This window comes from Tachypleus tridentatus, chromosome 4, assembly GCF_004210375.1.
Source record: "Tachypleus tridentatus isolate NWPU-2018 chromosome 4, ASM421037v1, whole genome shotgun sequence".
NCBI lineage: Eukaryota > Metazoa > Arthropoda > Merostomata > Xiphosura > Limulidae > Tachypleus > Tachypleus tridentatus.
In genome coordinates this window covers 50,174,344-50,187,231 of record NC_134828.1, presented here as the reverse complement: position 1 = coordinate 50,187,231, position 12,888 = coordinate 50,174,344, and the positions used below count along the sequence as shown (strand labels likewise).

At 35.8% G+C, this 12,888-nt stretch overlaps 1 protein-coding gene across 12 annotated transcripts in view; it reads right to left on the bottom strand.

The window, feature by feature from the left end:
• Snup (snurportin-1) overlaps positions 1-12,888 on the bottom strand; it is a 78,371-nt gene that overhangs the window by 32,968 nt on the left and 32,515 nt on the right. For all 12 annotated transcript variants that reach the window (XR_013027540.1, XR_013027541.1, XR_013027544.1 and 9 more), the window contains one exon: positions 1,512-1,608. Coding sequence is in view for 4 of the 12 variants with exons in the window: in XM_076498425.1 (XP_076354540.1) it covers positions 1,512-1,608 (97 nt within the window). In the remaining 8 variants the exon portion in view is untranslated. The remainder of the gene's footprint in view (positions 1-1,511; positions 1,609-12,888) is intronic.

Below are 12,888 nucleotides of genomic sequence, written 5' to 3'. Positions count from 1 at the left end.
GAAAGTGAGCCATAACCTGCTAACCATACTTTTGAGACTTGAAGCAACTCTGCAATTATAGTTGATACTTTTATCCAACTTCTATCAGTCTTATTGCTTTCATTATCATAGAAATATCCAAATATCTTCATTGGGGTTCTTTCATGTTCAATTATCAATATAGGTCTCTTTACATACACTGTTGTTGCTTTAGTTCAAACAGATAGCTGTAAACACACCATTTCTTGACTTTTATTTAATTAATGAGGGTGCAATTGACATTATTTAAGTGCCAGTAGTTGTGAACTGACATAGCTAGAACTGTTGAAGTAGAATTTATATTAAAGACATTCATTTTCACAACATACTGATAAGCAGTGCTTTATGTTCAATCATGCAAATTTCTGATGGTACAATCATTTTATATGTTGTAACTTTTTATCCCTGTATGTTAAAAATGGTTAAACTTGTTGAATGATACAACAAAGGTCTAAATATAAGGAGAAAACCTAATATACTAGGACATTAAAATGGTGTACTCCTAGGAAAACAACTAAAAATCTTTACAACAAACTTATAGTATGTGAAATGAAATGCAAGTTACAAACCAAACATGGAAATTTGTGTTATTCTGTTTACTTTGGTTTTACAAAGATATTGGGTGAGATGCAGAAATGTTCAGTTTTGTGTATTTGCTTTTAGTTAGAGTTTTATGCTTTATAATGCTTTTATACAGTTATAATGCTTTTACACAGCATTATAAAACAGTGGCATTCTAACACTTTTGTGTAAACCTTTAAAATAAAACTTCCTTTTTCTTGAGCTGGTAATAGTAAACATTAGCTCATACCAACAGAATTAAAAAGTTAATGCTAGTACTGAAGTATTTAACTACACACACTACACCTTACTCCACATAAAAATTCCATTCAAAATATCTCCATTAAAATAACAAAAAAAATTATGCTTTCCAGAAATTATGGTGTTGGGATTTTACTCAGATTGTAGACTACAATTATATTGACAAGAAAGGTTACCTTTAGAGAGCTGACCTATTGTACACAATCATATTTCTTTAAAATATATGAATATAAGTATACATTTTTATAAATTGACTTTATTTTATTACAATGCAGGGCTTTTATTCATAAGTTGTATGTTAAAATTCTTGACTTTAACACACAAGTTATATGTAATTGCTACCTTATAAATGATTTTATACAGATTTAACTAGCTCAACTACTTATTTGGTTGGTTGAAAATGCATCTGACAGTATTACTTTACATTGGTTATTCATCAAAACATTAATACTGTATATTCAAAGAAAATATTATATTATTTCTTTTCATTTAATCAAACAACACTTGTTTTATAAGTTATTATTAATTATTTTATTCAGTTAATTAAACAATACTCATATGTTGATAACACTTCAATTCATGTGACTTTTATTCCAGTGTTCACATAAGAGTTGTGCGACAACTAGCAAAAGTTCTGGCATGATAACAATAATAACATAATTCACACCTACCCACAGCATGTTTTCTTTGTTTTCTATTTCCTCCTGGTAGTTCCGATGGAAAAGTATTTATGTGATATCCACTCTTTGTGAAAGCTCTTGTATGCCCCTTTTAAAAAAGACTAATAAACTGTAATACATACAATGCTAAAAAAAATGGTATTAAAGATATTTGAACACAAACAAAATGTGTTATTAAAAGCATGTGATCACTACAGACAGAGACTATAGAAATTCCTACACATGACATCCAAAAAAATAAAATGATGCTTAGAAATATACTACATTTTGAATCTGTTTCTAATGTATAATTTTCCCAGTAAATGAATAAAGAAGCATAATATGAAGTTTCATCCACCAACTTCATGGTGTTTGAAAAGACATTTAATCTTTTTTCATATTAATATATGTGATGTAGTTTTTTTGTTTGTTTTATTTAGAATTTTGCACAAAGCTAAACAAGAACTATTTGTGCTAGCCATCCCTAAAATTTAGCAGTTCAAGACTAGCAGAAGGGCAGCTAGTTATCACCATCCACTGTCAAGTCTTGGGCTACACTTTTACCAACTAATAATGGAATTGATCATCATACCATAATGCCTCCATCACTGAAAGGGCAAGTATGTTTAATGAGATGGCAATCCAATCTCTGATCCCCAGATTGTGAGCCAAGCTCCATGACCACCTGGCTATGCAATTTGTGTACAAATTATTCAGTGCAGTGTTTCCATGGAAGAAATCTCTTTAACAACATGCAAGGGTTAAGGTAAGAAGCTAAGCTTCACCATGTATATTTATTTTTGTATGCCATGATAAAACTCACCTAAACACAAGCTCAATTTTTTAATTTCACAGAGTTGCAAACATGTAAATGTAATGAAAGCAAAAAAAAAATCTGTTTTTTAACAAAATTGTGTTGTTTCAAAACTTAACATCTTCCTTAACTGTGAAAAGTACCCATACACAGAACAGCTACTTTACTCCTGAAGTTTTGTTATTCTACCTCAGAGCTTCTGGCCTTGTGAAACTTTCAAATTAAATTCACATGAAAGAGTTAAATACAATCACTGCTTGTTGTCATATCATATAGTAAATCCCTTCACAAATAGGAGTGTAACACACCTCTTTGCACAAATTGTCCCTCTACATACATACACAAAAATCCTAATTCTTTGGCAATCAGTAAAAGTGCACCAGCTAGGTATTTCATGTTTATTGACACAAAGCTACTAGGCTATCTGTGCCAAACAAGATGTAGTACACTATAATGGTGTATGATAGTGACGGTAAAAATACATAAAATATGTAAAATTAAGAACTGCTAGGAAGACTGAAGCATTAAGTTCAAACTTGCTGTCAGTCACCTGAAGTTGACCTTTCCAGTCTTGGGTTCAGATCAAAATAAAATTAAAATGTGTAAAAGAAATCATGCTAAAACAGCGTATAGTCCAATAAAAATGTAAAAACACAAGTGAGGCAGCCAGTATCACCTATGACAATGGCTAATGTCAAGGGCAAACCTACCTCAAGAATATGTTTAAAATGGCATCGTCGTTCTTGGTTGTAATGAGGGCATGATAATAAAATATGTACGATTATGACTTGAGTGCCACACAAACCACACACTGATGCATCAGCACCAGATAAAAGGTTGGTTGGTTGATTTAATGTTTAATGGCACAAAGCAGCTAGGCTATGTGAGCCAAACATCCAGTAAAAAGGTAAAAGGAAATTCAGTAAAATTCATAAAGGAAAACTAAGGTAAAACAAAACAAAGTTAAAAAATAAATAAATAGCATAAAACCAATGTTTATATCTACTCTACAATGTCAAGAGAAATACTACAGTAAGTCAAGTTGTAAAGAACTTTCTGTAGTGTGACCAGATAAAAGGAAGTAGCGAGTTAAAAAAAACCACAGACCCATAGTCAAGTTTGGATTGGATAAGAGCACAATAAATTTTAAGCATGGAGTATCAGTCCACTCCCCAAGAGGTGGAAGAGAGGACATGGAGGATGTTTAGTGCTCTTATACATTTGACACGAAGTTGCTTGATACGTGAAATAAAGTTTAATTTACAGTCAAATATTAGGTTGAGGAATAATTCGTGAGCGTTTTTAAATAATTTCATTCAAGCATTACATGCAAGACTATACAATACTTCAATGCATGAACACATTACACCCAAAACATTTATTATGATACTTTAATTCATGTAATACCTAGGTATATAGTATGCATTGTTTTAAACGAAATTGCAAGAAATTAAATGCGAAAAGCAGATGGTGTCGAAAATGCTCGATTTTGTCCACTTGACATTCCATTTAATGAGCTGAAAATGAAAGCAAACATTAAAGACATATGAAAATCAAACACACCATCTATTAGAGCAAAAAATTATCTACCAAATGACATGAAATATTTTGCGAAAGCATTTCATTTATGAATATATTTTTTTAACTTGAAAAAATGCTCACGAATTATTCCTCAACCCAATATAAGACCTAAGAATTTTGCCTAAGGGATGACAGGAAGTACAGCATCATCAATACAAAGTTCTGGATCTGGATGAATATCCCATTGGTGACAGAAATGTACACAAACAGTTTTAGAGAGAGAAAGTTGAAAACCATTTGCTATGGTCCACTTAAGTATATGATTGATTGCAATTTGTAGCTGCCCCCTCAATAAACCTCATGTTTGATGACTGACAAGAGGTGTGAAAGTCATCAATGAAAAGACCATTTGCAATTGTAGGAGGTAGCTGTTCACTGATGGCATTAATCTTTGTAATGAAAACTGTGACACTCAGAACAAAGCCCCAAGAGAATCCAAGTTCCTGTGGGAAAAAACGGTCAAGCGTTGAGCCACACGGACCTGGAATCGGCAGTTCATTAAAAAAATGCTTAAAAAAAGTGGCAAATTGCCATGCAATCCGTATGAGTGAAGTTCTCGCAAGATGCATGGAAATTTGACACTTTTTATTAAGCATTTTTTTATAGAAGCGCCGATTCCATATGTTGTCGCTTTCAAGGCAAATTAAGTGGTCTATCCTGGAGCATTGTCTTCAGAAACCACACTGAGTGGGTAAGAGAAGGTTGTTTGATTCAAGGAACCAAACAAGATGAGCATTAATTATTCTCTCTAAGGTCTTAATGAGACAACTCATCAAATCAATGGGACGGTAATTCGACAGAATCTTTTAATCCTTCCCAGGTTTAAGAATAGGGAGTACAATAGCTTGATGCCAAGCATCAGGAAAGACATTATCCTGCCATATGCAGTTAAAACAGCCAGGAGAATAGTAAGAGATGCAGGAGAAAGGTGGCATAGCATCTCATAATGTTTTTCATCAGGTCCAACTGATGTATTGTCAGACCGATGAAGTGCAAGTTTGAGTTCCACCAGTGTAAGAGGGTGATTGTAGTCATAGGGATGATCAGTCGAAAATGGAAAAAGCAGATGTTCAACTCGTGTTTTAATAGCTAAGAGGGACAGGTATGAGTTTGAAGAACTAGATACATGAAAGAAATATTCACCAATAGTTTTGGCGAGCATCAGCAACTTCATGGCCATTGAATATTAAGATAGAGGGGGGGCCAGAAGTATACCGTCCATTCACCTTCCAGATCTTGTCCCATATGACTTTTGAACTGGTGGATGAAGAAATACTGGAGGTATATTTAATCCAAGATTCCTTCTGGTTTGACATTTAAATCGCCGAGCCTGTACACGAGCTTGCTAAAATGTAATGAGGTTTTTAAGCATTGGATATCTACAAAATTTATCTCAAGCATGCTTCTGAGCTTTTAGTGTTATAGAACAAGCAGAATTCCACCAAGGGCGGGGATGCCATGGGAAAGATGTTGAGGTTTTCATGATGCACTTAGCAGCTGCTTGGAACAATACACTTAGTTACTGCTGCTGCACAATCATCTATCAATGATTTACATAAGATGGCAGGATCAAGTTCTGATAAAGTAGTGAAAGAAGGTCAGTTGGCCTCGTCCAACTTCCACTGATGCATATGGGTCAGATGGCACTGACCATAGCCAATCTCTCTTAGTATGATAGGAAAATGATCACAACCCCGTGGATTGATGTCAATCTCCCAAGAAGAGCAAGTGAAATGTGAAGAGGAGCAGATAGATCTATAGCAGTAAATGACTGACTGGGTGCATGAAAATAAGTGTAAAAGCCAGTATTGAAAGAGGCAGGTTGTCATTCAGGAGCAGGACCCCTGACATCAATACTAGAACAACCCCAGATGAGATTATGCCCATTAAGATCCCCCAAAATTATAAAGGAGGTTAGCAGTTGCTCAATGAGGGCATCAAGGTCTGAGGGGTGATAATTTTTTTCCAGGAGTAACATACAGAGAGCAAACAGTGACGGTACGACACAAGGAGATACGGATGGCTACAGCCTCCAAGGAAATATTCAATGACAAGGACCAGGTGGGCACATGTTGATCATGTACTTCCACATGTCCTTGTCCTACACATGACCTATCATTTCAGAATAAGGAGTATTGTCAAATTGTGACTGTATTAGTAGGTTTTAAAAATGTTTCCTGTAAAAAAAGACATTTGGTATGATAAAAGTCAATCAAATCCTTGACATTCACATTTGATTGAAAACCTAAACAGTTCCATTGGATTAGTGTGGCCATTTTTCTTTATTTTGGAGCAGAATATGGTACTGAGACCTTCTGCTTGTGACCGTACTTTTTTTCTTTGCTGTATGTGGGTCAGTCATTCTCTAGTGATCCTGCTCTGGATCAAGTGGGCAAGTCAGAGTTTGTAGACACACATTCCAGTGATTGAGGAAACAAGGTAATAGGTTATTTAATTTTTGGGGTGTCAAAAAAGGAAGACACCATGGAAACACCTGGCCTTGAACAAGGTGAAGTTGTGCAATGACTAGAAGATGTGGAAGGGACAGAGATAGAAGTAGATACTGATTGGTTAACTTTTTTGATTTTGGAAGGTACTAGATTAAGCTGCACTGTTAAGAATGCTGTAGAAGGCATGGAAAGGTCTGTCTGGACTCCCACTGTAGTAGTGGAATGGATTACAGCAGCATAAGTCTGAAATGAAACTGAGAATAGTAATTTCTGAACTTCTTGAAAAGTAATATTATGAACTGTCTTGAAACATTGTACTTTTTTCTCTTCCACCCATTTAGGGCAAGAAGCAAAACTGGAAGGATGTGGGCCATTACAGTTAATACAATGCAGTTCTAGTTGGCATTCAAAAGCATCATGGTCTTTACCAGCATAACGGGCACATGTTAAGAAACCACGGCAAGATGTTTTCGAGTGACTAAATCCTTGACAATGAAAACAGCTAACAGGGTTAGAAATATAAGGCCGTACCTTAAATTTAAGTAATCCCGCCTTGATTGTGATAGGAGGACACAATGTTGTAAATGTTAATATTAGAACATTTCTTGGCTCCATAATCCCATCTCTACGAGTAAAAATTCGGTGCACGGCTATAACACCTTGGCTGGTGAAACCTGCGAGGATCTCTGGCTCTGGAATGGTCTTTAAATCCCTCTCAACTGTAACTCAATTATACCAAATTCAAAGTAAAATGAGGAGTAACGTCAATGGGTATATCCCCAATGGCCTTCAACTTCAAGAGGAGTTTGGAATGTTATGATAAAGCTGTTTCCACTAAAATGTCCCCAGACCATGATTGGTTTACCAATTTAGATTGGCCAGCAAGCTCTTCTAAACCCTTCTGAATAAAAAATGAAGGCCCTAAGGGTTTTTTAGTTAAAGAATGTATAATTGAAAATTGCAGGACAGATTCAAGTTGTGAGTTTGACCATACAGAGTCATCAATGCATGGTCATTTGCCAGTAGTCAGATTTTTCTCTATGCTGTCATGCTTGTTTATTTTTTTGATTTAAGGGGTATCCATAATAAAAAAAAAGAATATTTTGGTGCCCACTGACCCCACCTGTCATGGAGCCCTACAAGGGAATGCACTACAGTATCACATAAAGTCACTGCAGCGATGCCAGGGTTTCATGAGCACTATATCTGAACACCAGTATCAGACATAGTGTCCACTATACCTCTAGAGGACGTCTTATGCTGGCACTCAGTTGACCCTCACCCAAAATGGACTAGTTGATTGATCTTGGGGTGGCCACCTTAAGATCACCCATCTACAGGAATTCAAGGCCAAAGTGGTGTGTTGGAGTTGGACCCCTCAACCACCAGGATCCTCTCCTCCCCTTCATGGGTCACCATGCACAGCAAACACGTAGGTGGATGTTTAGATCCAAGAGTAAATAAATTGAAAATACAAAACCTTCTCTGGGAGGTCCTCTCACCACGTACAGGAATCCACATCAAGGTGAAGTGCACCAGGAAAGTGGGAATGTGTGAAGAGGAATCTATCAGTCAAAGAAAGTGTTAACTTCTTTTATGATGACTCACCTCCACACATAACAGCTAGAATCCTCCCACAATGAAATGGTGGAATGGACAATTGCAGAAATGACCTACATAAGACTCCTTTCTAAAGTGCCAAAATAAATCTCAGAAGGTATGACACCCTATTAACGGGAGTCTGTGTTTACCCACGGGAGATCAACGTCTCATTCTCACCCAGTGTTTACCCAAGTCAGTCAGAGAGAAAACAACTGAAAGGTGTTTCACAGATGAACAGAATAAGTATGCCATCATTAGAGAGCTTTAAAACAAAACATAGGACAGCCACTATGTGTAGTAAGGTTGGAAATGTTCAGACTGTATTGTGTTTTTACCTCTACTATCAATCTCTAGATCAATACCAGCTGTAGGTGAAGGGCATATGCAAAAAGTACCTGTACACAGCTCCTCAATCATCAGACACTAAGTACCCATATTAGCCACTGGAGGAGGGCAACACAGTGGACACAATTTAAGGATTCATATGAAATCACCATTTAACCATCAGAGCTGTGAAAGTAGGATTAATGACATGCATCACATTTCGATACTGAAAAATATCAATAATTCTGCAAGCATAGTTGGTGGGGTCATGAATTTGCCAGATCAGGTGAAGAAGAATACAGAGTAGGCAAGATATGTATTCTCAAAACAGCTGGTATGGGTATTAGAACTTTAATTAAACAGAACAATGTTTCAACCACTTAGGTCATCTTCAAGTTAACAAAGAGAGGTCAGATATGTGTCCAAAATCCACTTAGACATTGTGATGTAACTAGAAGGGTTGAGATGGTCTATACTACATTCCAGAAACACCCATACTCTACTTCTCTGCAAAGAGAGATTCTAGTTCTTAACATCTGCTTTCAAATACCAATTCGTGAGAAATCTCCATGGTTCCCCACACCAGAACTTGAGAGCTGGTAAGTGACAAGGATTTTCCCTGCTCACTTGAATGGGAGGAAGAGGGAATTACCATAGGGGAAACACAGAGAATATACTTGGATCCTCTCAGTCCTTCAGTCTCAAAAATGTCTTTTACTGGAAACAGTCCAATGGATAATCATAAAAGTTTATGTTTAAAAACTAGCAAACATAACCCAGAGAAGCCAGAAAAATCACAAAATTGATGCTGGCTTTATCCACAATACTCCATGGAATAGATACAGTCTGAGCACTTACCAGCCCACGGCAGATGGTCTGAGCACTTTGTTATCCTGGTCTGATATGGAATTTTGAGTAATTATACCCTGTGAGGTAACACTAGCCTCTAGTGAGATCCAACTATAGAAGAAAGGTGAAAAAGGAGTAAGTGAATGAATACTCTCATTCATTACAGATGCAGAGTCAATTGAAGAATGACCATTGGTAGGTATCTACATGCTACTAGAGATAAGGTAGACAAATGGAGGAAACAGTATAGTGCAAGTCATAAATAATTGAAGAGTAGTCCACATGCTAGCCTGGAGCAAGGGAAGAAAAACTGAAGAAAGGACACAAGAGAGCACATACAAGCTGGTGGATTTAACTTGCAATGGGATAGAACAGAGGCCTTAGATAGAAAAGACATACAAATCATGGAGAACCATTACATGAAAGAGAAGAAATATATTACAGTGTAACAAAGTCAAAGGAAAATTGTGACAATTTGACCAAGGTGATAATCACGGCCCATGTGCTGGTACACACAAGAGGTAGGAGGATGATAGAATTGCTATATGATCAGAGAAGTGGACTGGACAATCCCACAATAAAGGGATACTATATCCTTAGCAAAAAGCAATGTGTAAGAGTTGATTACAAGATATAGAAATTGAGAGGTGGAGTAAGAAAAGCTGGTAAGTAACAAGGACACCCATACTCCACTTGAAGAGGAGGAGGAGGATGTAATGGGAAGTTCAGAGGAATGCAAAACTTGAGAAAGTGCCATGGGCAACTATCACAAAACCCTATTTTTCAAATGTAGGCCATCATCAATTTATTCAACCAGGATCATGAGGATAAACAACTATCCCAACACTACTTTACTCATGATAGGCAATGAGCCAATGGTCTGGGATAGACATTTAAGATGCATACTACTGGTCTTGTAGAATACCCCATCTCAACAGTAAGTATTATAGATTTGAAATGCTGTAAAGTGCAGATTAGTATATATGGACAGGTACCACTCACCACAGAAAAGTTTCCAGCATATAAAATAGTAACCCTGGAATGGAAATAAAGAAGTATAAAAGCCAACCCACTCACAGCTGAACCAAAGTGTAGAGTAAAGCAACTGGCAGTATTTGGTATCCAGATGAAGAGGATATGGCCACATGTCAACCTAAATGGTATCCTGCAATGGATGAACAGAAATGCATAGGGTAAGGTGCCTGATCTAATGGGAGAACATCTGAAAAGAGACACTGGGAATCAGAAGAAAAGAAAGAATATGCCAATAAAATGACAAATTTAACTTCTAATGGTGGTAGAGGAAAAAGTATGGTGATAGAAAGGTTTCCAATGAAAAACAAACTGGAATGGGAAACATGGAAATAAGCTGTGCAGGCAATATAACATTGAAGAGCACAAACATGACATTGAAGATTATCCAGATCAGTTTGGTTTGAATTTCACATAAAGCTACATGAGGACTATCTAGAACTACAACAATTTATCCTAAGTAGTTTTAAACTCATAACAGTATGCATCTATGTATAATTAAATTTTATTGGTATATTGTCCTTGAAACCATGTCAAACTGGAATTCGATGAATAACAGCATTTTAGATCACTTGGAAAATTTGCAACTCATGTTATGCTATTGAATTACGCTACTCACAAATACACATGTGCATGCCTCATTATACATTTTTATTATATTATTATTTATTTTTCCTAATTTCACCTAAAATAACCTAAAGAGATTCCTATTTTTATATTTTAGCTACTGTTATAACAAAAATAAAGAATAAACAGGAAAAAATGAAAAATACTTACCTAAGTGTTTTGTTTTTGCTGTTGACTGCTAATGACACTTATTCCTATTTTTTTGTGCACTAATTGTAGTAATGCACTAAAATATTTTTATTTAATTAAATAATGCACCAAAGAACATAGAACAACAACACAGAAAAAGCAGACCATTTCCTGTAACTATTACAAGTTTTCTGGCTTTCTAACTATGAAACAAAACCCAATACAAATTCATCTAAGCTAGTTGTTACATTTCTCATGGGAACAAAGCTTGTACTAACAGTGAAACTGACAATTTTTCATTTGGAAAACAATGTAATATATTACATTGTTTGATAGATCAAAACCTTGGTTTTCTGTTACTTATAGATAATATAGAATTAAATACAAGAGGAAATTATTAACAAATCATAAAATAGAAGAGGTGACAGGTGGATGTAGCAAGAGAAGTCTGATTTTCTATTTAATAGCTCTGTAACCAAACAATATTCAAGGCTAAAAAATTATGGTTTGTCTGGGCAATGACAATTTTATAGGAAATAATTTATGTTTAATTTCATACTTACTGGAGGGGTGGTGAATAAAACAGAGAAGAGGAGGTGCCTAAGGAAAATGTGTCACACTATGAGAAATTCAGTAATTTAAAAAATACTGCCCTACAAAATTAAGAAATTAAAACATATATTATATTAAAATATGGATTATTAGCTAAGGTTTTATGCTATACTAATTGTTATAACATAAATAAAAAATAGATTAATAAAAGTTTGATTGCAAGTCACTAAAACCTTGTGACATGCAAAGCAAAGGATACCTGTGGCATGATACATTGGCAACTGAGGTTGTCAAAATAGGGAGAGGGGGAAACAAAAAAAGGTAAGGACTGAAAACCAAGGAGGTTGAGCAGGTGAGAAAGATGCAATATGAAGAACCACACGTGGAATGGACTGGATAATGAATAAAAGTGGGAAGAAGATGCACAGGAAGATAAGCATGAGAGTAAGGGTGGGACTAATAATCACTGAAGGCATCTACCACCAAAACCAAAGGATGTAGAATCAGAGACAAAAAAAAACAGGTAGCTTGCAAACAAAATGATTGGTAAATATGTCTAGAACAGCAATGCCCAATTGGTCACATAACAACTGAAACATCTGAGGAATGAAGGCCACATTAAAAAAAATATCATTAAGATGAGACAAACAATCCACAAAAAGATTTAGAGCATTAAGAACATGATATGCTAGCAGGCATATGTAATATGAATGGGCCAAGAATAGGGGTTATAACATTCAAAAACAAAGCAAATGTGGATTGGTGCCTCCTTTTTAATTGATATACTGAACAGGAGATAAAAGCACTCCAAAATAGATAAATATTGGGTCAGTGTAAGGAAGGATTTCTTTAACTTGACAAACCAACTTACCTGAGCCACCTCTTGAAGAAGTAACTGGGTGTGCTTGTGAGATGTTCAATAAAATGGAGCTAACAGTAGCCAGTTGTCCATGTAATAGTAGAACTGTAAACCATGAGAATGAATAAGTAGAGCCAAGACTCTGACTACCCAATAAAAAAATATGATGCAAATTGCCAGGACAGATGACAAAATGGGAACAAAATGAAGGTAAAATCTGAATGTCAATGAAATAAGGATGTGAAGGTAAGCATCTGTGATATCCACCTTTGTCATCTAAAAACCCAGACTAAACACTCACCAAATTGTGAGAAAGAATTCCATAGTGAAACAAGAGAGGTCGATGAAACAGTTGAGATGGGAAGAAAATAACATGATGTCAGTTTCTGGCCTTCTTATGAACTGCAAACAACCTAAACCAAAATCCTGAAGAAAGATGACTGACAGGTTCAAGAGCAATTTTGAAGAAGTCTGAACCACATGGGTAGATGCACATTAGTTAACAGCACATCCCTACCCAAGATATCCCAACAACAAAGGAACAAAGTTTAAAGATAAAGGGATGAGGAA